The sequence below is a fragment of the Embiotoca jacksoni genome, unplaced genomic scaffold, assembly GCF_022577435.1.
Source record: "Embiotoca jacksoni isolate LCO1_2020_lvr unplaced genomic scaffold, fEmbJac1.0.p SCAF_1, whole genome shotgun sequence".
Classification (NCBI taxonomy): domain Eukaryota; kingdom Metazoa; phylum Chordata; class Actinopteri; family Embiotocidae; genus Embiotoca; species Embiotoca jacksoni.
The window spans coordinates 26,054,804-26,080,511 of NW_027185229.1; the positions used below are offsets into that span (position 1 = coordinate 26,054,804).

General features: G+C 43.6%; 1 protein-coding gene across 1 annotated transcript in view; it reads right to left on the minus strand.

Moving 5' to 3' along the window:
* The window catches only part of LOC138198689 (plasma membrane calcium-transporting ATPase 1-like), a 90,431-nt gene that overhangs the window by 45,309 nt on the left and 19,414 nt on the right, over nt 1–25,708 (minus strand). Inside the window, 1 exon segment of the mRNA XM_069150267.1 lies at nt 8,811–9,233. Coding sequence (XP_069006368.1) covers nt 8,811–9,006 — 196 coding nt within the window. The 5' untranslated portion in view covers nt 9,007–9,233.

A 25,708-nucleotide genomic window follows, 5' to 3' on the forward strand; every position in this document is an offset into this window, starting at 1 on the left:
AAGTCAGCATGAACATGAGCTCAGACGTGTTCCTGTCTTCATATGTTTTAATAATGGCCTCTTATTCTCCCTTTGATGGTTCTCTCTGGACACACTGAATGAGGAGTTCCTCCACTTCACCTCATGAATTCTCTCCATCTGTCTCCCTTTTTTTTTTTTTTTCCTCGGATGCAGAAATCAGGTGAAAACTAGCAGATATCGGCTTCTGCCGTTCGGAGGGGTTTCGCCTACTTTCAGACCGTTACGCAACACCAGCACACACACACACACACACACACACACGCACCAGTTTCCTAATCTGGCTCTCGATTCATGCAGTCAAATCTTAATTTGATAGATTCAGCGGCAGAATTCATTAACAATCGAACACTGAAGGTGACTGAGATGAGGTGAAAGATTGGATGAAAGTAAGTGTGATGTGAGAAGAGAGGAGGCCACGTGAGGAAGAAGAGATGAGGTGAGGAAGAAGAGATGAGATTAGATGATAAGAGATAAAATAAGATGAGGTGAAAAAAAAGACGAGATGAAAGTCAATCAAGAGAGAAGAGCTGAAGTGAGATTAAATGAGATGATTTAAGGCAATTTTAGGAGATATGAAGGTTATTTGAGATGAGATGAGAGTATATAAATAAAATAAAGTGATGTGTGTGTGTGTGTGTGTGTGTGTGCGTGTGTGCGTGTGTGCGTGTGTGTGCGTGTGGGGGGGGGTATCTGCTTTAACCAACTTGAAAACTGATCTTAAAGGGGAACCAGCTATCATAATCCTGTGTCACGTGACAACGGTAGATGAGCTGATAAAATAAATTTAAGTGAAATGAAATATGAAATGAGACACAAGATAAAAATGAAATGACATTAAATGAGCTGAGATTTATAAAAGGATGTGTTGAGGCAAAATGAAAACAAAAAAGAGGTGAGATAAGAGGAAGTGAAATGAGGTAATGTGAGTTGTGATGCCGAGATCAGATGAGGAAAGTCTGCTATGAGAGGAGGTAAATTAAGAATAGACGAGGCTGAGATGAGAACAGGTGCGGTGACAGATGATGACATGTAGAGATAAAAAAAAAAATGAGATGAGATTGAGGGTTTAAAGATAAAAATGTGCTAAAACAAGATGAAGGGATGAGATGAGGAGATTTTTTTTTTTTGGTGAATAAAAGTTTTTTTCAAAAAAAAAGCGTCACTTTTAACCCAGTAATCCACCACAGGTGTCCACGAATCTGATTGTGTGTGAAAGTCCAACTTCACAACACACACACACACACACACACACACACACACACACAGATTTAAAGAATACACCGACTGTCACAGTCATCATTAGCAATGTTTCATCACACCGTGGTTTCAGTTCAAAGTTTGGTTTGATCATATTAAAGCCGGTGATTGATGCTGAAAGCTGCCGTCGGACTAAAATAGAAGAACAGAATCAAAGAGCACCTTCACTGTCTCGTTTGATCGATACTAGTCTGATTTGTTTTTCCCGGTTTACTGCTGCGCTGGCAGGATTTCATCCAGCGCCTGGCGTCGGCTGCTTTTGTCGAACCTCCCCGCGGAGATGCAGAATAAAGCTCTGAGACGATGTTCCAATAACGGAGGAGCGGCTCGCTGCAAACCTCGCCTGTCACAGATGTTTATGAATTTTTAGCTACCAGCAGAAACGGACGTCACCGGGGCAAAAATGAGGTCTCTTCCAATCCGCGGTTTTATCAGCCAACTTGCAGCTTCGTCTGTTGCCACACGCAGTTTTTCGCTTTCCTTTATTCTCCCTCCACGACAAAGACTCCTCCGCAGAAACCGAGAGCCGTCTCGTCTCTCTCTCGGTCCTCCACGCCGTCGGAACCGCTTCCCGTGTCCTTCATCATCTCGGCCGTTTCGTCCACCAGCTGTCTTTGGCCTCCGTCTTTTCTATCACCAACCTGCAGTGCTTTTTTTTTTTTCTTCTTCTTCTTCTTCTTCTTCTTCTTCTTCTTCTTCTTCTTCTTTCACCAGCAACCCACAGCTGGACGTACAGTCGCTGACACGTACAGAGATAGGTCACAATAGAGTCACACTACAGCCGCATCTGATCAACTTCAGGTACCAGAACCACCATAAACAGTTAAAGTAGGATTAGACGGAAGGAAAAGTCAATTTTAGGAGACAATGAAGTTGAAAATGTTTCAACTTGAGCAAAATAGAAAGCATTTAGGTCAAATTGAGATTTATTCAATTTGACCAGTACAGTATGTACAATTTAGATTTATTAGTCTTAAAATTAGATTCATCAAATTCAATTATGGGTAAATCCCAAATCCCAACGATGGCTTTCACTCCAGTTCAGTGGCTCAGGCAGCCCTGACGGAGCCGACTATCTCTCAGAGGTTTTACATTTTTCACAGTCGCCGATCGAGTGATGAAATTTTCTTAAAATCTCGTCAAGCTCAGAAGAGAAAGGGTGTCAGACAGGTGCCAAGTAACAAAAATCAAACTCAAGATCAAACAATTTTTTTTTTCTATTGAAGTCAATCCAAACCTTGTGAAATCAAAGATACTGCTGGATTTCTGCTGGATGCTGCTCGTGTGAGCTCAGTGCTGCCAGAAGATCTACTGCAACAACACCAGTGATTACAACGACTAGCTCGTTCGTGTATGTGGCTTCATACAGTGGAAGTTTATTTAACTTTAATGGAAGAGACCAAAACAAAGTTTGGGTTTAGACCACACACTGTATAGAAGTGGACGTAGCTTCCGGGTCTGAAAAATGAGGCCAATGCTGAAGTGCCTTAAACTGCGATACCACCGTGTACCACTAGGGGGCTAGTTATAAAAAGCCTCCGGCTCCATTGACTCCCATTTAAATTCTCTCATGAAATACAAAGTCAATACAATATTTCCACAAGTTATCTCGGTGTTGTTCGCTAAAGTCGCTTCGTCTTATTAGTTTTCTGGCGGCCCATCTGAAAATAATCCCGTCATTAATTAGAAAAAGAGCTGTGTTTTGTTTTCGGGGGGGGGGGGGGGGGGGGGGGGGCGTGTCTGTTTGATTGACAGGCCTGTGGTGAAGGCAGGTTTCTGCTGATCAAACTTTTGATGTAAATGTTTTTGAACACCAAAAGTAGACCAGGTGTAATCAGACATGTCATCTCACATAAAAAAGGATTTGAAGGGTGAACTGACACTTTATAAACTCTGTGTGTTTGACACGTGACCATGTGTACCATGGTAACACAGACACAAACCATCCTCTCAGCTGGTTCAACCCCTTTCATGCTGTAACTGTCCATAACATGGATATTATTCTCGTAACCGTTCACATCTGGTTGCAGCTGCTGACAATCTAACTGCAGACGTCCCAGAATCAGGCTGTCTTTGCAATTTTTAAATTCGTTTTTTTTTCTGGACAAAAAGACAAAAAAAAAAAAAAAGAAACATCATGCAGTGACCGACAACTTCCTGTTAAGTTGAGATCAGCATCAGTCGTCATCCTGCAGCAGCCGGTATGCATGTTGCGTCTGTCAGCGCTTACAGTGCAGATGGAATAATGGTTGCCTTCATTAATTAATAAAATCATATAACAGGATCTGGGATGTAATTGTAAGTGACAGCCTTCTGCACACTGATTAGCTGTTCCACAGAGATTCTGGGATTCAACGTTTTGTCCTCTGAAAAACTCTCCGCGCAGTTTTTTTTTCCTTCAGGAAGTCACATTTCTTTTTGAATATTTTGAATAAATTCTGCCTTGTCAGCAGTTTTATTACAGTGAGCACTTAATGTTTTAGGCGTCGTCCGCAATCAGTTGCTTTTCTCTCAGCGTTAACTGTGCAGCGAGGCTTTTTAAACTGACTCTGTCATCATCAGCAGACGCTGTAACTCAAACATGATTTTATTTATTTATTTTATTTCTATAATTTACACATGCCTCCTGAAATATAAATTCAACATCATCTTCCCGTGAGGTGATACAATCCATCTGTTGTTGTCAGCAATATTTCTGAGGATTTTTTTTTTACTGTTTAATACTAATACTAACAAAAATAAAAGGCTGTATGATATTCTTCTTTGCTGTAGGACAGATAGAAGCATCTCGGTTAGTAAAAGAAAATCAGATTCAACAGAGGAGTTTAATTTAAAGGAAAGAATAGAGGGTATATGTTCAGTATCCACAGACTGGTGTCTGGAGGCGATAAACCTGCCTTTAATACAGAGACTCACATCCTCTGCTGCCGAATGATGCAACGGCTGAGCTTCATAAGTCATCAGGCTTAGACGCTTAAAAACAGAAACCCTGCACTTGGAAAAATTATATACAGTATATTTCAAGACCTACACGTCTCGGCTATTTCATGGTTTTTTTTGAAGATTTAGGACGGAAAAATATCAGACGGCAAAACAAACAATAGATAACAGCTAACGGAGGGAAAGACCGGACAGAAAGAGAGATGGAAAAAAAGGCCAAAAGAAAGAAGGAAAGAAAGAAAGAAAGAAAGAAAGAAAGAAAGAAAGAAAGAAAGAAAGAAAGAAAGAAAGAAAGAAAGACTTGAGGAGCGTCGCATGTCTTGCTGATTGGTCAGAGGAGCATTCTGCTGCCAACTGACATGGATGTCCTGAGGCTTTGCACATGTGTATGTGTGTGTGTGTGTGTGTGTGTGTGTGTGTGTGTTGGTTACAGTAAATGGGACTCGGGTCACGCAGCTCAAACTGGAGCTCAGATTGGTTGCTGACTTCTCACACTACAGAGCTCGGAAAGATCCGACACGCCAGTCTGACGAGAAACCTCTGAACCTACACACACTACTACTGAGAGTGTGTGTGTGTGTGTGTGTGTGTGTGTGTGTGTGTGTGTGTGTGTGTGTGTGTGTGTGTGTACTGATTTACATATAGCTCAGATTTAACCCGAAGTGATGACTTGTCATTTGCTCAGTTCTCATCTCGGCTGTTATTACCGAACCTCATTTAGAGAAGTCAAATTGCGTCAGTTCGATATTTTCATATCGCAAATGTCGATGTCAGCTGTTACTGACAGTAACAACAGCAGGAAGGAGAATTTACATGACCTTCATCAGTTAGTCTTCACCATCAACAATCCGCAGGGAGACATGAGGGACTCGCCTCAGCCCAAACCGACCAATCACAGCCGTGGACGACCAGTTAAGTGACCAGCGAGCTATGCTGATAATCAATAGTTGGTTTTAAGTGATTCATCCATCATTGATACCAGCCCATCTCTGGTTCCATCATCATAAAATGGCCGACTGTCAAACAGGACGGACGTCAGTACACGTGCGAAACATCACGACGTCCGAGCAGCGTCGACACAGTTTGCATGAAGCCGAACATCCGATCGCCCGCTGACGACGCCATCAGCCACCGTTTGAATCCATTTTTAGCCGCCGGTTTCAGCTCTCGGCTCCGGAGGTTCGTTTGAAGAGACAAACTCCTTTTACTTGCGTGACAAAATAAAAGCGAGGCTACACACAAACAAGAAATGAAAAGCTGTCGTCTCGTCACCTGAGCAGCGACAGAAGACGCTGACGTTCAGTGTCATTTTCCTAAAAATAGTCGTCTATTTTTAAAGCCCGTATTTCACCGCCCGGGTCCTGTTTAAAATAAAGTTCACATCTCAGCCGTGTCTCGTGTTCAGAAGCTGCACGTCTTCCCAACATGAAATGCTCTCAGATTTTGACGAATCAATACCCGAGCAGGTTTTTTTTTTCTTCCGTTCTGGGGGAAACGCGATTCATCTTCAGTTTCGGTTCAGGACGGCCTCACGTGAACACCGAGAAAATCCTGCATCGATGTGAGAAATCAGCTTCAGGTGTGAAACAGACAACCGCCGTGTGAAACTCAGGTTTCCTGCAGCTTTCCCTTCTGTCGCGGAGACACCGTAAACCACCCGCACTGTTTTTATCGCGCAAATAACACACGATCACGACACTTTTCGTTCGGTGTGTTGACATTCTGTTTGTTTGTTTTTGTTTATTGGGGGAGGGGCTGCCTTTCCTAAACGAGATTAAAAATATGAAGCAAGCAAAGTGCTGATTTATGTCAGTAGGCTACTTTTAATGATGCAGCACACCTCCGACATATCGTCAAGGAAAAACAACTCTCATTAAAATACTGTGTGCAGCTTTAAATCAATCAAAGTATATATATATATATAAATATACATATATATAAATATACGTGTGTGTGTGTGTGTGTGTGTGTGTGTGTGTGTGTGTGTGTGAGAGAGAGAGAGAGAATGGGAGGCAAAAACTATTATGCTGTGTACTATAAAGCATTATTCAGACCACCAACATAACCAAGAATATATAACGTTGTAATACCACTAGTAAAGTTCAAGGCTTTTAACAGCACATAATAAGCAGACTAATCATTTTACTCCTCCAAGAATACATCAAGCTCGATGAGGTGTTACCCTACAGCTGAAAACCAGTTGGTTTTTTTGCCTCTTTGTTGGGAGCATCGTGGGGTTTCCCTTCAGCGTTAAATATCCCTTCAGAAGATGCACTCGGCTGTTTTCGGGCCACCGTCGACAACAAATGTCCGTTTTAACCTCAGCAAATAATGCACGAAGCCGCATCTGCGTTGTACATCGACGGATCGAAAACCGAAAAGTATTTCCAAACCGCCACCAGCGCTCCACGTGTTTCTCGGCTCGGCTGCCGGTGCCGGTTGTTTCCACGGCGACTGACCTCTGGTGGCGCGTGTTGGCCGCTACCATACGGGGCGCGTTCGCGTCAGTTCAGCGTTATCATTTCTGAGTGCTGTAGTACGCCTTAAATACAGTGACACCGCCCAAGCTTACTGATGATGTCATGGTGATGTCATCAGGCTTACAAAGCAGAGTCACGGGTGTTTACCAGGCGGGGAGGGGAAACCCAGTGATTCAGGGCCTGACCCCGTAGTAGAGACAAATCTCCTGACTGCTTCATCACTTGCATCTTTATAAATAATGTCAGACTTCAGACAATTACGCCAAAGTGGGACTCGATATGACTGAGTGGCCAATATTATCTGGACTCAAACTGGATTGACACCTGTCCACTATCACGTAGCGCACGGACAGCCTGGTTCTGCGTGTCGTTGGCCTCGATCTCACGTTCAGGTTTCCCCCTCGGTTTGATTACCCCCCCCCCCCCCCCCACCCCCTCCTCCTCTGCAGTGAAAATATGATTACACTTTCTTCATTAAAGTGAGTAATTTCTTGCGTGGAGGACGCGACTACAGCTGTCCTCTGATTACTAAATGGAACACAGCAATGATCTATGGAGCCATTAGGGGAACAGGCTGGAACTAATTTCAATCCTGGAATGGACCGATGGCTGCAAACACGTGCACGTGCACGCACACACACACACACACACACATGCACACATGCACACACGCACAGAAAGAGAGAGAGGGATCAAAGGATGAGAGCGGGAGAGCGAAATAACAAACAGCAGCATGTCGGCCATTTTCTGGCCTCACACCGAGCTCTGACTGAAATCCAAACTGATAATCTTTCAGCACAAAACGAGGAGCGTGTCCATCTTTCACGAACGCGGTGTGTCCCCGTAAGGAAATCTCTCTTCCTGTTCGCACACCGTCACCTCCTGATCAGCGTGTGGCTGCTCAATACAATTACGGACGCGTTTCCATCAACACAACTTAACGAGGCGCGCTATATTATTCGTGGCCTCGCGTGTGACCTGCACAGCCGCCGACCCGGACCCGGGAACGGTAACGAGTCTCAGGTCGACGATCATTAGCCTGGTGAAAATGTCAGATCCGCCCACAGAGAAAGAAACAAACAAAAAAAAAAATGTGCTGCGGTGTCGTACTCGAGAAATAAAATCAGCAGCAGAACCAGCAGATTCACTGGAGCGAGGGACCGGTCCGGTTCAGGACTAGTTCATGAAGGTCTCCAAGTGAGACCTTCATCAAGTTCTTCTTCAAGTCAGAATTTGCAGTTAAGTTATTAAAACATTTTAAGGCTGTCGTTAACAGTGTGTATTCGTGCCGCAAATCGCCACAGAAATAAACAGCTACTTAAATACCAATAACCAGCTGACGCTCAACGAAACCGAGGATGAGGAGGAGCAGTTGCCTGCAACGCTTTCCCTCATTGGTCAATCAGCCCGGCCAATTATTTAACGGACCGATTACCTAATTAATTTCTACATGGGATGATTATCTAAAGCAGCGAAGCGTAGCGGGCCGTGGAAGGCTCCTATCGATCCGAGAATAATGGGATTCAGCCATAAAAAGGTGGAGGAGCTGTTAAGAAGTAATCAGTTGTTGATAAGTCGTAGAGTAAGTTTTTGAGCTGTCATCGGTCGTGTTTGAGGTAATGACCTTGAACTTGTCCGTCTCTGCTGCGTCAGGCTTAGGATCACTTCCTGTCACCCTCACAAGAACAGGATCCCGATCATGAACTGAAGTATGTCGCTTGTAAAATCATTAGTCGTAAACCACTTGGTGCAAAGTAAGAATATAGAAAGATTGACAGAGGTTGGATCGTAGAGAAAAGGAGTTTGGTCCTTTAGTATTTTTGGCAAAAAGAAAAGCTAAATCCGAACTGTACACCATCAAAGTGTGCACTCAGCAAACTGCTAGTTTCTTCTATTTTCTGTTGTCTAATGCGACACATTGCACACTGTTTTCACCAAAAGAGTCAGAGAAACAAGAATCTTCTGAGTTTTGATTAGGTTTTTTTTTTTTTTTTTTTCACAAAAGAGAGGGTAGACGTCGAGGGTTTGAGACAGGAAATGACCATGTTTAAGTGTAAGTGTATTGCTCGGAGGGTCCGAGGACGTAGTTTGGTTGCAGCGGACAGGTCTTACCTTCTATAGGCGACGTCTTCAGGCGGCGGCAGATGCCCTGCACGTCTCCGTAAGTGTCCCGTATCTTGTTGACGGCCTCGGCGCTCCGCAGCTCCATCATGTCCCTCAGGTCCATCACGGACACCCCAAAGTCCCCATCGTGGTTGCCCTCGGCAACCGAGTTCCCCGGAGGGTGGTCCGCCGTGTTGTTGGCCATGTCGGTCCTCTTCCCGGCGGCGCTGTTCCTCCGAGTGTTCGTGGCTGAGGCGGTGAAACGTAAACGGTGGACTTGTGCTGTCGGCTCACGGGGGATCGTGCGCAGTGCAGTTCTCGAGGACGGCAGGTGGGGGAGACGAGCGCGGAGGTTAACTCCTGACCTGGACGTGCATGCTCCTCGCGGTTACCATGGAAACAGGAGAGTAAACATGTTCCTCTGGCGTCACGCTGCAAAAGGGGGAAACGGAAAACAGAAGTTTAGACGGGAAACGCAGCAAAGCGAACGTCATCGTCGGCAGACAGATCAGTTCAGGACTCCCTGTGACTTTTTTTTTTTTTCTAATTAATAGCACGGAGACTAATTCGGCCAATTACAGGAGACGTTTCTCATCTCATATTATCAAAGGGGTCCCCTGAATTACCGAGGTCATTATGATATAAACTGATGTTCAGCGTGCGCTGCTCCTGTGAGACGCGTGATCGTTTGGTAAATATCTGCTCTCCCTGAACCATCTGCTGCCAGTTTATGACTCCGGTGTGGGAAAAACGCGGTCGTTAAAAACATTGTTTTGTCTTTTCTCCGATGTACAGGTGACTCATACTTCATCACCAAACTGCAGCGCAATCACCAGCAAATGAGTTCACTGACGACACTCGGATCAAACATCTAGAAAGGAATAAAATAGCAATAAAAAAAAACAGAAGGATAATAAACAAGTACGAGTGCCTTCTACAACTGAGAAAATCTATAAAGCCTGACTCTTCCTCACTCTTCCTCACTTTCTGTGTGACGGTACACTGAGCTTAACACCCTTTCACTTAATTATAAAGACAGCAGTTGGCCTTCGAAGTAATTAATGGAAGCAACTGTACAACCGTGAAGACAATATTAGACAACAAACTTAATTACAGCGAACACAAATGAGAAAAAGATTAGATACCATAATGAAGAGTTAAAACAATGGTACAGTAGAAAAAAAATAATAATAATTAAATCATTCAGTATTAGTCGCAAGAAAACTGGACTCACTCCTGAAGAGCTCAGGAATGAATGCGCTGCAGCTCTTGACAGCCAATCAACATCAAGCAGAGGACAAGGGGACCAATGAGATGGAAGAACTCCATTGGGTCTGTGTGTGTGTGTGTGTGTGTGAGAGAGAGAGAGAGCGTGAAAGTGAGTGTGTGTGGCCGAATAGTGGCATTCCAGCCCATCAACACTGATTATGTAAGTGCATATCAAAGGTCGGCCTTCATTTTTCACTGTTTAGTGACACACACACACACACACACACACACACACACACACACACACACACACACAGCGCCTGGTTAAAGATGAATTACTGTCGATGCCGAGGTCAGGCATCCACTGAGTGACGGTTTGTAGTAGTAAGTGACCCCGGATGTTGCCCAGGTCAGTGGTTCTCTGAATGGAGGTCGGGGCGTCGGGGTGGGGGTCGGGGTGGTGGCAGCTATTTAGCAAATCTCTGTTCAGACCCTGAATATGCGACGTTGGCCGGGATCAGCTGGCTCGTTGTGCTCTGTATTTGGCACCTGGGTCGCAGATGCAGCGGCATCTCTGTGGTATCACAGTTGAAAAGTTGAATAATATGAATTGTGCATGCGGGGGTCGCACATAGAAAGAGAAAAAAACAACAACAACAAAAACGTATTTATTCCACAGCCATTAAAGCCACATCTGAACACACACACACACACACACACACACACACACACACACACACACACACACACACACACACTGCTCAGTCTGAGCTAGCAGGGTAGTGAAGTGCACCGAAGTCTTTTGGATGTGAAACTTTAGAAACTCACACTGAAGTCAGTGGTTTTATCCGGCAGCAGCAGAAAACAGGAACCACCAATAGCGAATTCAGGCACGGCTTTTCCGTGATGTAAATGTACACAATCTGAAAACAAACACGAGCCACATAGGCAGACCGTCTCCACGGCGATGTCGCTGCTTCGCCCCTCTGTATTCCCATGTCCCATTTTTCTTCGAATGACCTCCACATTGCGACCAGATAACGATCCTGTGAGTCGGTGTCACGTTTGAATTGTTTTAATTGCAGCAGAGAAGTTAAGACCTGAAACCGACCGGGACAGATGTTTCCAGTAATCACCCGCCGGCTCACTGACCAGAAGTCAGGTCGTTATAACGATAAGTCGACGGAGGAATGAAATGAAATGAAATCAACGGCCTGTTTGTTGCATGTTACCAAACAAATAGTTGGTGATGTCATTGTGATGGAGCGTCTTAATTACAGATAATGAGATTACTTAATTATACAGGCAATAAGAAAAGCAAATGTACAACCATTTCATTAGAGCAGACCAAACAGGTGCATCCATCCACATTAATAATACAGATTCACATTAAAGCAACATAATCGGTTATCAGATGTTGTTTGTTTATGATGTTTTCAGTGGATTTGATGTTCATCAGCAGAAAAAAAAAAAGGTTCAGTTATGTTTGATCAAGGGTCGCCGTGGCGTGTGCAGCTCATCTCACAATAATTGATCACTTCTATTGGTAGTTTTGGCCACAATAATTCTTCCCTAAATGTTTGATATCAGCACACCCCATTCAGGAACGGTGGGAAGAGTAGAAGAAGAACAGCAGAAGAGTAGTAGAGTAGAAGAAGAACAGCAGAAGAGTAGTAGAGTAGAAGAAGAACAGCAGAAGAACAGAAGAGTAGAAGAAGAACAGAAGAGTAGAAGAAGAACAGAAGAAGAACAGAAGAGTAGAAGAAGAACAGAAGAAGAGTAGAAGAAGAACAGCAGAAGAACAGAAGAGTAGAAGAAGAACAGCAGAAGAACAGAAGAGTAGAAGAAGAACAGCAGAAGAACAGAAGAGTAGAAGAAGAACAGAAGAAGAACAGAAGAAGAACAGCAGAAGAGTAGAAGAAGAACAGAAGAAGAGTAGAAGAAGAACAGCAGAAGAACAGAAGAAGAGTAGAAGAAGAACAGCAGAAGAACAGAAGAGTAGAAGAAGAGCAGAAGAAGAACAGAAGAGTAGAAGAAGAACAGAAGAAGAGTAGAAGAAGAACAGCAGAAGAACAGAAGAGTAGAAGAAGAACAGAAGAAGAGTAGAAGAAGAACAGCAGAAGAACAGAAGAGTAGAAGAAGAACAGAAGAAGAACAGAAGAAGAGCAGAAGAAGAGCAGAAGAAGAACAGAAGAAGAGCAGAAGAAGAGCAGAAGAGCAGAAGAAGAACAGAAGAGTAGAAGAAGAACAGAAGAAGAGCAGAAGAAGAACAGAAGAAGAGCAGAAGAAGAGCAGAAGAAGAGCAGAAGAAGAGCAGAAGAAGAACAGAAGAGTAGAAGTCGAGTAGAGCTGGTCAATTTATGAAAGAAAAAAACTACACAACACAAAGAGTGTGGGTGGAGTTTTACATACATGACAAACACACACACACACACACACACACACACACACACACACACACACACACACACACACACACACACACACACACCTCTACATTGTCAATTACATTTCCACACCCAGTTCTGTTCAAAGGTTAGCATTCCTATCTTTAGACCTTCATGGCACACCTGCTCTGACTCACACACACACACACACACACACACACACACACACACACACACACACACACACACACACACACGTTGTCATGTGACTAATATGGCTGCTATGCTTTCGCAAGTAACTGTTTAATTAACGCAGATGAACACACACACACACACACACACACACACACACACACACACACACACACACACACACACACATGTTGTCATGTGACTAATATGGCTGCTATGCTTTCGCAAGTAACTGTTTAATTAACGCAGATGAACACACACACACACACACACCAACTGATAAAGCACACATGTTGAAAACACCCACACTGTTACCTTGTACCTTGTTAAACACATACCATTAAGCATCTACTTAGAGGACAGAAGAAAGTGTGTGTGTGTGTGTGTGTGTGTGTGTGTGTGTGTGTGTGTGTGTGTGTGTGTGTGTGTGTGTGTGTAGGAGAGCAAAGGCCCAGTGAACTGTCTCTAATGAATCACTGCTGTCACTGATTGAATAAGTGGAGCTCCTCTAACTGGTCACATCAGCTGTGATTGACAGCGAGTTTCATCTTCCTTAAAAGCGCATTAAAAACACTAAAAGCCATAAAAACAATCCATTGCCTGAAAGCTCAGTAATAAACAGTTTGTTTATAGTCGTAAATACACAGAGCTGTTGACCTCATGCGCAGTAGTTGTACGGGATAGCTTTGTAACAGCTCGAAGCGACATTCAAGAATCGGTGCTGAACGATGATGTCGAACGAGGAGGTGTGAACGTAAGCGGTTTAAATCAGCAAAAGGATTTGTGACAGAAAAGAAAAATGACCTCGCAAACATCAATACATGCAGATCAGTTCGTACCAAAGACTCTGCATCCTGTTTTCATGGATTTTAATTTTGGATCAATTTTTTTACATTTTTTTTCAGAGATCGGCTGTTTTGCCGCCGGAGAGAAGAAAAAAAAACAACCGAGCCAATCAGAGCCTTCCTGGGCAGGACGAGTTGACGGTGATCAGCTGATCCTCCTGCACACACCGCCGTCACTGAGGCATGCGATGTCGAACCCCGCGTTAATAACACGGCGACAGTTTCACTACACTCATCTGCATCTTCACCATCTGCACCATTGTTTAGGTGTTTATATGTTTTTTTTAGTTGTATATATAGATATAGAGATAGATAGATATACTTTATTGATCCCTAAAGTGTCTGTTTTTGTGGTAAATAAAGCTGATTGTGATTTACACACACACACACACACACTAGTTCAAGCATAAAGATGATTGATTACTACATATTTACACCAAGTGAAAGAACTTTCTTTCTAATCCGCTCCATTGTGTTGCTTTTTCCGTAGGATGATTTTGGAAATGAACTTTACTGCATCATATATTTGTTCGCTTGATTTATATCAGCGAGTATATTCTTAGTAACATAAACACATTTCTTACATTTTTATTCTTTGCACAAAAAGAGCGATTTGAACAAGCGCCAAATATATCAAACCCGCACTCGACTGGGATTCAACTAATTCAACGACCCTTCAACGTCGACGCGACGACAACGCGGAAGATAAAACAAGCGAGTTCAATAAAGTTCCAGGAAACCACGGCGCCGACCTGATTAAGCTCGTGTCGTGTTTTTGGTTTTTTTCTTCCTTTTCCGCAAAGATCACACCAGAACCGACACGAGCCACACGGGAAGTGATGTCGGCCGCTCGAGCTCTCGCTATATATATATATATATATATATATAAATATAGTCGGAGCATCGAGTGCACGCGGCATCGAGACGGGCAGAGCTTCAGCGCGTCTGTTCTTTGTCCGTCTTATCTGTCGGTTATTGACTCCGGATTAAATTAGGATGCAGTCGCCATGATGCCAGCCACTCAGCTTATATGCGTGTGTGTGCGTGAGAGATGTGTGTCCAGATCTACGTGTTGTCTCTCGCTGCAGTCTTTAAACTCGAATCCAAAATCGAGTGTTTGAAAGTGTTTTGTGAACCAAACGACTCTTTTTTTTTTGTTCTCGCGCTGCGTTCTCATCAGGTGGAGACGGAAAGAGTCCCGCGTTTATTACTCGTTCAGTACGATGAGATAACCGAAGACGGTCGTGAATATATATATGTATATATATACACACACGTTTTGTCATAAGTGGGTTTTTTATTGCGCCGCGGAGCAGACGGCAGCATGTAATGTTTTTTTGGGAGGAGGGAGGTTTTTTTTAGGGGGGGGGTTTCGAAGAACACCTGACAACATAAACATGCAGGCATGTCTTCTCACATGTAAACAGTTTTCAGAAATAATCCGCCTCAGCGAGGACATGATGTGTGTTTTGGCAGAGCGCACGGTGCTCCGCATTCGCTTCGACTAAACAAAACCAGGGAGTCGCATGAGTCATACAGACTCACATCACATCCATCATGTTGCTATGGGAAGGAAATCAGAGGAACACGAATGCAGCAGCCGGAGTAGAAATATGTTAAAAAGGTTTTTAAAAGGGCTTTTTTTTTTTTTTTCCCGCTTTTTGCTTTCGGGGACTGGAAGACATCACTGAAACCGTGAAGAGGATCAACCGGACGACGCATCTTCTGAGTGAACTGTGGCGGGGTTGCCGGGTTGCAGAGAGCTGATGCTAAACAGCGTTTTTGTTTGTTTGACAGCTGGAAGAATTTCGCTCAATCTGCGCAGTACGAGGTTTCATTATTTTCTTTACCCTTCTGAAAACAGCTCTTGACACTTTGGCGAGAGATGCGAGTCCGACACGTGAAGATCCGTTTTTAAACCAGGAAACTTTTATTTTGTAAAGTCAAAATCAGAGCAGAATAAGCAGCTGGCGCAAAAGTTTATTATGAACGAGGCGTTCGGGGACACACGGAAATTCCAGCATTAAACACGTAAAGTTTAAATAAATGACATTCAAATCTCATCTTTATCAGATATTCACCACAATAGGAAAGTATGAATGTCAAATGCCATGGACTTTCAAATTTGAGTGAAACGGCCTTTGTTTTGTTTTTTTTAACAGAAAAAGATTCTCTAAAAAGAATTTCTAAATGTGCGCGCAGTGTGTGTGTGTGTGTGTGTGTGTGTGTGTGTGTGTGTGTGTGTGTCATCAGCTGTGATTCTGGACTGTAGTTAAACGTTGCCATGGCGATGGTAAATACTAAGTGACTCATGGGTCAGGCAAAGATTGAGCTGAGAGCTGAAACTCCTGTTTTATCACTCAAAGACAGGAATTCATGCCGCCCGAGAGAAAGGGACTCTGGCGGGTACCATTATATAAAAGAATATGCGCTTGTGGTGTCAAAATGTGCGAAATGAGGTTTGAAAAAGTCCCTTTAAGAGAGATGAGTCAGGAAAAATGCAGCCGCACTGTCCTCAGTCAGCTGAACAATTTGTGAATGATGTCTATGTTGCAGTTTAACCCAGCAATCCCAACAATTTTCTCAATAATCCTCTACTTAAACCTAACACGAGCCACAAAAATCTATAGAACGACTTGTAAAATTACAAACTTGAAAGTCTTACGATTAGATACCAAAGAATTAGTTAAAAAAAAAAAAGAACAATCAGCACACTGTGAAGAATATCCACCACAGATTTTTAGACTTGAAGGAGATTTTTATTTTCCTCCATTATAAATCAGAGAAAAGCAGAAAAACCCTTGCGATAGACCAGCCGGGACCAGACAACAGGTTTTTTTTTAATTGATAAACAACTCCGACAAATCAGTGAAATAGCTGCAGACTATTTTTCAGCCTGATGAACATGATGCGCGCCGGCTGCTGCTGGGAGCTCTGCAGCGGTAAAAGCCTGGACGAGAGATTCAATGAACTCCGGAAACAGACAACATCTGATGTTTGTAAACACCACAGCAGAAACCAGCCACAGCATGCTGCTGGGGAGGGGTCAAAGGTCAGGGAGCAGGAGTCAGTGGACAACAAGAGACAGATCAGGGACGACATTGGCATCGAATGCAAGAGGACATCTTTGAACTCTACTCTCACCAGCCACTATCTCGTGTCTTTTAATGTTTGTGAGCTTTGACAGAAGTAAAGATGAATTCATCATTCAACGGACTGGCACATTTCCACTCAGTTTTGTCGTGAAGTGTCGCAGACAGAAAATATCTTTGTAGTTTTCGCCTTTAAAAAATTCGCTCATAATCATCAACTTTTCAGCAAACGTAAATCATCAATTTAAAAGAAGTCCGTGACAAATCGTAGATGAGTTCGGTTCCAGTCGGGAGTAAAAACGAATGTCCAGGTTTTCCATTTTATTTTGAAAGGGGTATTCGATTCGTCCTGTAACAGCTGTGAGTTCTTAGGAGCGGAAGTCCACTGGGTTTTAAATTATACAGCTTCTTATCAAACACTTGATCATGAGTCATTGTGTTTTTCACTATCGAGCCGAAAAGCTGCCTGCTGCTCGCAGGAGACCCTCACAGGTTCACAGGCCAGAGGTCAAACTGATTGAACTCTGCACAAACTGAACGAGGCTGCTCACAAGTTCAGATCCGTCCGAGGGGTAATTGTTGCCCCGAGGACAGTCTCACAGGCAGCTATGACACATTTCAATCACAAACCCGTTTTCTAAATATTTAGACTCTGTTTGGACTTTAATTTCGATATTTCAGTCGCCCGTCCGGCTGCGTTCACGGATACGTTTCTGTCTGAGAGGACTGCGTGCATATGAAAAATTGATTCAAGGATGAATTTCAGACTCTCTTACACACACACACACACACACACACACACACACACACACACACACACACACACACACACAGGCCATGAAAACAGTTTGATTTCTCTTTTTCATTATCTTCCATCAGACTGTCCCGTTGCTGAGCTGCTGCTATCCTCCCTCCTCTTCCTCCTTCTCTGCCTCTGCAGACACACCTGCTCTGCATACTAAAGGAGCAGCCTGCACCAGCCTGCTACACACACACACACACACACACACACTATGCAAACTCACTGCCGGCCACACCCTCCACAGAGAGAGGAACTTTTATTTTTTTTCTTGTTGCAGCCGACGACCAATCACACTCGCACACACACAAACAGTCTCAGTGAATCATGTCACAGTGACTTCACACAGACACTTCCACATGCAGGGCACGTCAACCGGACGGACACCGAGCTTTGGTCTAGACGACGACGGGGTGTGTGTGTGTGTGTGTGTGTGTGTGTGTGTGTGTGTGTGTGTGTGTGTGTGTGTGTGTGTAAGTCAGAGAGAGAGAGTGTGTGTCGCAGCGTGCTCGACAGAGCAACAAGAGAATGAAAGGGAGAGAAAAAAAAGAGAGAGAGAGAGGCCAGGAATGCAGGAGACCACACCCATATCTGCAGTCATGTGACCAGAGTGGAAAAAGGAAATCCCCACACTGCAGAGATGAAGCAGAGGTGTGGACTCACTACGGAGCATGACACGAGCACAAACACACACACACACACACACACACACACACACACACACAAACACACAAAATGCTTACATCATTTCAGTCGACATTGATTGACATTAATATTACAAACCCGAAAGTATATTAATTTACGTCATGTGGACTTCTTTTTCCGTCCTCAAACAGGAAGCTAGTCCCCACAATGTCTGTTGAATGCGTCACCAGAGTTATGTCAGTGCAACACGTCTCGTGCACGCACGCACGCACACACACACACACACACACACACACTCAGTCAGGTTGTCAAAACCGTCGACTCAGTCGCTCAGGAATCCCAGGAATGAGCTTTCTGCATCAAACCATAAAGTTTGTGTTTGTGTGTGTGTTTGTGTTTACAGAACTATGATAATCACTGTTTTGTTTTTTTCTGGAGTATTCTACAAGTCTGTCACTTGTTTCGTCTCTCTGAATCGATTAAATTCTGTTTCCAGTTTTATCAGTCCTCTCCGCCCGGTAGACTGTTTGCTCTGCGGACGTATTAACAGAGCAGATATAATGCGTCAGAGGCAGACCTGTTGTTATTTTTCCAAGTCCAGCAGACTGCGCTTATAATACAGAAACATACACAACACATTGAAATCAGAAGGCCGGAGCTGTCTTCTGGTTCTTTTAGTTTCTTCTTTGTGAAACAAAGGTCCTCCCACTGAATCGAACAAGTCCTGATGCATTAGCTCTTTTCTCGATGTAATAAACATCTCTCAGGGTCGAGCCTTTGCTCTCTGAGCTTCCCTTCTTTGGTGCACATCCCACTGTAGATTTGTCCGGGTGGTATTTCTAAATCCTTCCTTATGTCCCTCTGCAGTGGTCCCTCCTAATTTCACCGTCTCAACAAACAACGAGCTGATTTCTACTTGTTGACTATCTTAGTTTTCGTTGCTATTCTTCTGTTGACACGTTTCCTCCTGAATGCATTCGGTAACTATGGAAACCTTATCATCTCTGATAGGAAACCTAAAGCGAAGCTCTGTGGGCAAACCACCGAGTGAGGCTGACATGGTGTGGGGTTAAAGTTGAAATAAACAACCACACAAACAGGAAACTGGCAGCGAGTCCACACCTGAATCGCTTCCTGTGTCGGTGACGAGTCACGCGTGCGTAGAGCTGCGAGATGATCCTTGAGCAGATTCAAATCTGGACTCTTCTGATATTACATGCATGTTAAGACAATAATAGTTATATTGGTACGATAACTTTGACCGCAGCTTAATGATCCCCTCTCCATTGAAGTAGGCGCAACAAACAGATCAGCAGACAACTCCTGCAAAAAAAAAAAAAAGAACAAAAAAACCCCCTGAAAACCTTTGTTTCCTTGTCTCTTTGAAAGTTGCCGTGGAGACAAGGAATTTTAAATACCCGACTTAAAATTGAAAGCTAAAACATTCATTTCCTGTTGCATATTTTCCCTTCCTGTCAGTGTTTTCAAGTCAAGTGACGACCTTACACGATGGCCTTCAAAGGATAATCCAATATATTTCCATCTTGTGTATTAATGTGGCTGAAGTTGCTCCGTGTGTCACGCTAACTTAGCACTCTGATCTCGAGGATCTGAGAAATGAAAAGTCGCATAAAACAGCCTACAAACAATGTACAAAAACGGCAAAGCTTCTTTAAGCTTTAAAAAAAAAAAAAATCATAATAATAATCATCGATTTTTCCATCAATCATTTTCAACTTTCATCCTCCAGTCTGACTGAAAGCAAACAGAGAAACTAGCCGGCAGGCATTAACCACATTAAGGATCTCTATCCGGGAAAACTCCAGGGCTGATTTATACCGATCTTGTGACAGCAGCTATGAGGGGAAATCATTCAGTGGAACGACTCAAACATCAACGCAGCCGAGCAAAAATTTTCGGACCCGCCAGAAATGACCTCCATTCAATCGTCCTAGAGCCGAGCGCCGAGCGTTCGGGTGATTAATCAAGACGCCGAGACGCCTTTAAGAGCCCAGAAAACGACAAACCACCACAAATTTATCTCGATAATAACGCGTCTGTCCTTTTATCCGAGCCGAGCCGCATCCTGTAGTTCTCACGAAGCCTCAGTGAGGTGTACTCGATCAACTCAACAGAAACGAGCGGCAGTCTGGACCCCTCAGGAATCAGGAAAAGCTGCTTGCTCCACGTTAGGATATTGAAATGGATCATAAACGCATTTTGTATTTCACATGTTAAGGCGATTGGTTTGAACATTTTTGGTTTGAGAAAACTCTTTAAATCAAATCAAAACTGAAAAGATTGGTAAATTAATTATAGTCGATACAGGAAGGTTTATTAGCAACAGAACAAGCCAGCAAGCAATCGCAGTTTAAATAGTCCTTGAGGTGATCGAGTGATTTTTTTTTAATTAACTTATTAAGACACTGGTGATGTTTTTCTTATTCTTCTATTAGAATATAATGAATATATTTTTTTGCAAAAGCATAATTGTGGGGTGCATTTTTTTTTTTTTTCAGAATTTTACAGATTAAATAATCAATATAATAACGGAGAATAATCAACAGATTAGTCGATGATGGAGATATTTGTTAGTTGCATCCCGAGTGTAAAGATGTTAAAGTCTTATGTGATAATATGCACAAGCAATCTCGTATTAGATTAAATGGATGGACGCAGATTGACAAGGAAGTGGAAGACGAGGGGACACGGCAGCGCAGAGGACGTGTCGTCTTTGTCGTCCTTTTCAGACGAGAGAACGGCATGAGGAAGATGACTGATCTGAACCCAACAAACTGGAAACATCTGGTGACCGTCTAGAGATTCAATAATCCTGTTTACAGCCCGAGGCGCCGCAGCTCAGTCTGTTCGTCATTGCAGAGTCCTGATCCACACTGATCATAACCCAAATACACCAAAGCAGACCTGCAGCAGCTTGTGTGTGTGTGCGTGTGTGTGTGTGTGTGTGTGTGTGTGTGTGTGTGTGTGTGTGTGTGTGTGTGTGTGTGTGTGTGTGTGTGTGCGTTGGTTGCTCCCCAGGTGTGACTGTATGAGGAGCACATTGATAAAAGCCCCCATTGTTGCAACAGATGAAGGGAAACAGGCTGCAAATCCCCCCCCCCCCCTCCGTCTCCCCAAAAGAAAAAAAAAAACATGTTCTTTAAAAGCCAGATTTTTTTCCTCTTTTGTGTTCTTTGACTGAACCAATCAGTGCTTCATCAGTGGAAAGAGAAAAATGGCTTCAATGGATGAGATCTTCGCTGATTGGTTGGAGCATGAACATGTCAAACTTAAGAGTTGAAGAAAGACACGAATGGTTCCTGTCGGAGAGCACGTCATTTTGAGTATTTGTTCTTAATGATGAGTCAGCAGGTCTCGGGTGTTTTCTGGTCTGACGTCCACACCAGGGGAGCCTGTTTACTGTAAACTCCTCTGAACTACAGCGACAAAGGCTACAACTCTCTGATGCCGGAGAACATTAGATCCAATCACTGTAACCCATCTATCACTTCGAAAAGTGAGGGCCTCTTTCTGCGAAAGTTGGTAAAGGGATGAGGGTGCTGCACTCGAGATAAACACTGACAATACAGCGAGTAATAAATGACCATGTTAGCGTTCGTGTGTGTTCACGTTCAACAGTAAACACTTCTGGAATGATGGTACTAAACCCTGACGACCTTCAGGCCGACAGATCGGCTGCTTTGAAGATGCGTCGGAGAGTCGGTAGAGCTGAAACCTAAAAGTCTGAGCGACGGTCAGAGACCCCTGATGTAGAGTCACAGGTAGACGGCAATGGTTTCCCCATCAATCTTTTTCCCAGCAGACATTTTAACATCCCAGATAACAAACTGTGAGTGAATGAACACTGAAAGTACCACCACATGAAAAGAAACGAATTTACGCGCTGAAACCAAATGAAAAGTGGTCACTCATCAAGCGCAACACATGAAGAAGTCTGTAACTTTAAATAGGAATTAAATTGGAAAATAAAGCTCGGTTTGTGGCCCATTTTGTACAGTATATCATCAAAAGTAAGGAAAACGATGTTATTTTGTGTGAGATTCATTAATAAACAATGAAATGAGAAATAGTTTTGTCATTTCTTTGATTTGCTCGATAGGCGGGGTTCATCCTGGACGAGTCAACAGACGGTTACAGGGATGGAGACCATTCACACCCGCAGGTGATTTAGAGTTAATAGAAGGAACCAACAAAGAAACCACACTGAAGAAATCATTTGGTAATCTACATTTCCGACTCCCGTCTTTTCTCATCCTATCTAAACATTGTAATATTGTGATGACTCATCTGAAACTAATGTAATATACATAAACGTACCAATTTGATTTGGGAGTAAGGAGCAGCGAGTGGAGCGATATCCTGGAAGTGGTTGTAAATATTGGCAAGAACGGGAGGTTTGGTCGGAGGCCAAAAGTTCTCTACGGCCCTGTAGCCCTTTGAACAAATCCCTCTCACAACGACCCCACAATTACAGTTTCTGCTTCAACTTAGATAAGCATCACATTACAGAAGATAAAGGGCCATTAAGGCTGCTCCATTTTCATACTGAAGCACATGTAGACCGCAGTGTTCCTCCTAACTTTATGTCAACAGTTTGTGTTTGGTCTCATCCTGTTTCAACATGACAACGCCCCACGCACAAAGCCACACTCATAAAGAAACGGCAATCCCAGCTTACTGTGTAAGAACCTGATGGACCTGCAATGAGATGGGACTTCAACTCTATCAAACACCTTTGCGATGAAGTGGGACACCAACTGGTAGCCAGGCCCGATCACGCGAGGCGGCCATGTTCAGGCGACCCCGAAGTTTTGACAAATTCACGAAAAACTAAAAATGACTTGAACTTTTAGCGTTTCACCAAAACAAAATTAAAAAAAGAGAAGTCTCCCGGTTCACCACTCTGTGGAGGGAGGCCTCAAAGTCAAACTACTTAACATGGAGTCATGCATTTATTCATGTTCCTCCTCCTATTCCCACTCTGACCTGCGTGCTCTTTGAAGGGGAACTCCTTTGAAGCGCGTCAGCATCTGTGCAGCGAAGACCATCCCAATTAGCTTCGACAGCTAACAAGCTCGGCGGGGGCTACGAGGGCGGGGCGGCCCGGCTCGGTTGACGGCACCCGCAGCTCGGGTCGGAACCGGCCCGACCTTCACCCCAAGCTGTAGAGCCCAGACCCCAAAAACCTAAATACGAGCAAACGCAAAGGACAGACGGGACGCCGAGGTTTCCAGTGATCTGCGATTCTTATTGAAAATCCTCAATTGAATTTGAAAAATCTGTGGGTTTTTTTTTCCATTTAGTGTTATTATTGTGCTCAAAGAGGAAATTAAACAACCAAATGAGGACAGAGGTTTACCAGCTGCGTCTGGTAGCTGAACACCCCCCCCCCCCCCCCAGGCGTATTAGCCAAGCACCATCAGGAAGGAGAAATCTCACCCATTACACCCCCGAGCTACTAATATTATTAACGGTGTCTGAAGGTCACATGACAGCCCAATTCAAGCACGAGTTTTCTGTTTTGAAGTGTTCCCTCTCACAGAACAACAGTCGGTGATCCGCTCTCCCAATAGCGGGGGTGTTAAAAACACGATCCCGAGTCACACCCGATGGAGAAAAATCACTCTGTTCAATGTATTTACCACTCTCTATGTTGGAAAATGTACTTTACTCCGTGTGTGTGATGTCATTTTTAATTGACAACGATTCTGCCAGATCTTCGGCTGCATCAAAACAAGCCTTCCAACTATTCTTCCTCAGGAAACGACGATGTTTCACCACGTGATGGAGGGTAGCAGGAGACAAAAAGCAAACACTTGCTCCAATGTTGTCTGATTCATTAAGCTTTTGCATTTGACTCCAAAAATCAAGATCGTTTCTTTTCCATCATCCAAAGTTAATGTGACAGCGCTGTATCCCGCTCCATTATATTTTTTTTGTTGCATTTCTGTCTGTAAACTAGAGCAATACATTTCTTTACAAATTTTTTTTTTTTTTTTTTAAATGTGAGGGGGAATCGCGATCTCAATTCGGAGCAAGGAAATTGTGATTTTATCCAGACTGGTACTTGCTACTGTGCATGTGAATAAAGCTTTCGGTGAAATGCGGTCTGATGGTGTTCTGTTCATTCACGGTGGCTCCTTCTGCATCGCTGAGCGACAACGTTACGCTCGGGTTTGAGAAAATGACGGAAAAAGATTGACAATCGCAGGGTTGTCCTCTAGGAAGACCCCCTGCTGAAGTACAAAAATTCTCCTTTCAAACATCATTACATCCAGAATATTACATTTCCGTGGTGGAACCATGACATCCTTTTATGGAAGACAAAGCATTAAAGAGCTAATGGGACACACACCATTTAGATTTGGTAGCCTGGTAAATTTTTTACAGTCAAACTCGATTAACTTGAATCTGGCGAAGTTAACAAACATCAAACAAAACGATCAGAGGAAGAGCACCTCGAGGCGTGTGGTGCATTCTGGGATACGTGTGGACTCGCTTGACTTATGACTCACGAGACACGAGAAAAACGGGCCTGAAAAGTACTTTCCGTCGTAATTACGGAGAAATAAAGTTTCTCCTTAAAGACTGTCCCAAAGTGGATTTGCAGCCGTGTGTGTGTGACGGAGAGCCGAGGGACACCGATGAGGCGTGGAGTGTCTCTAACACGTTAGATAACAGCGTCTGTCTGCAGCTTGTCGATAAGCGGGACACATCGAGTGGGACGTCGCAGCATTTCCCTCACGAGGTAAATGAAGAACTACAAGAAGCTAAAAATATGACAGCACCGGGGCTGGAAACATCCTGACAGGAGGCGATGCAGAGAGACTACAAGTCAAAAACTCAGGCTCCGCCCCTCCCTGGTGTCTTCAGGAGAGTCATTCATCTAGCAGATATCAGCAAAGCCATTATCGGTGTCATGTAAAGGGTAGAGAAGTGCAGGACAAAGTGTTTACACACACACACACACACAGTCACACACTGGAATTACCACCTCGCATTGCCTCCGCTAACCAATCAAGTTTCAGTTCATATCCAGAATTTGTGATATAAGGATATTTGAATATAATTAAAGTGATTTTATTAAACTTTGTTGTTCTGGTTCTCCTGTATTAGTTGTATCAAAATGCTACGATGTCACAGTGGAGTTGACCTTTGACCTTTTGGATATGAAATGTCTTTACTTCCCTCATTTGATCCTTTCAGACATTCGTGTGAAATTTTGCACGAACTGTCGAAGGAACTCGAAGGAGTTAGGGGCCACAGTCACAGTAACGTTTGACCTCTGACCCCCAAAATCTAAGCAGCTCATTCGTGAGTCCAAGTAAAACGTTTGCGCCAATTTTGAGGAAAATTCCCTCAGGGTGTTCTTGAGATATCGCTTTCATTAGAAGGGGACGGACGGAGAAGCTGAAAACATGCAGTAACACCTGCAAAGGCATCAATCAGAAATCAGAGTTTCTACACGGCAGCAGTACAACTGATCCTGATCCTTATCCTGGTCTACGATGCAGTTTGTGACATTTTAGTACAACAGGTATCAGGTGTCACCAGGAGAAGCTTTATTTGCTTATCAGAGTGTTTACAGTCATTCGGGTTCATCACCAACACGACCGCGACTCAATTTGTTTTCTTATATCAGAACCGTAGGCAGCGAATCAACATCATGATGGTTAGATGATGATGTCCATTTAATTTCTCTTTAATATGAATAATT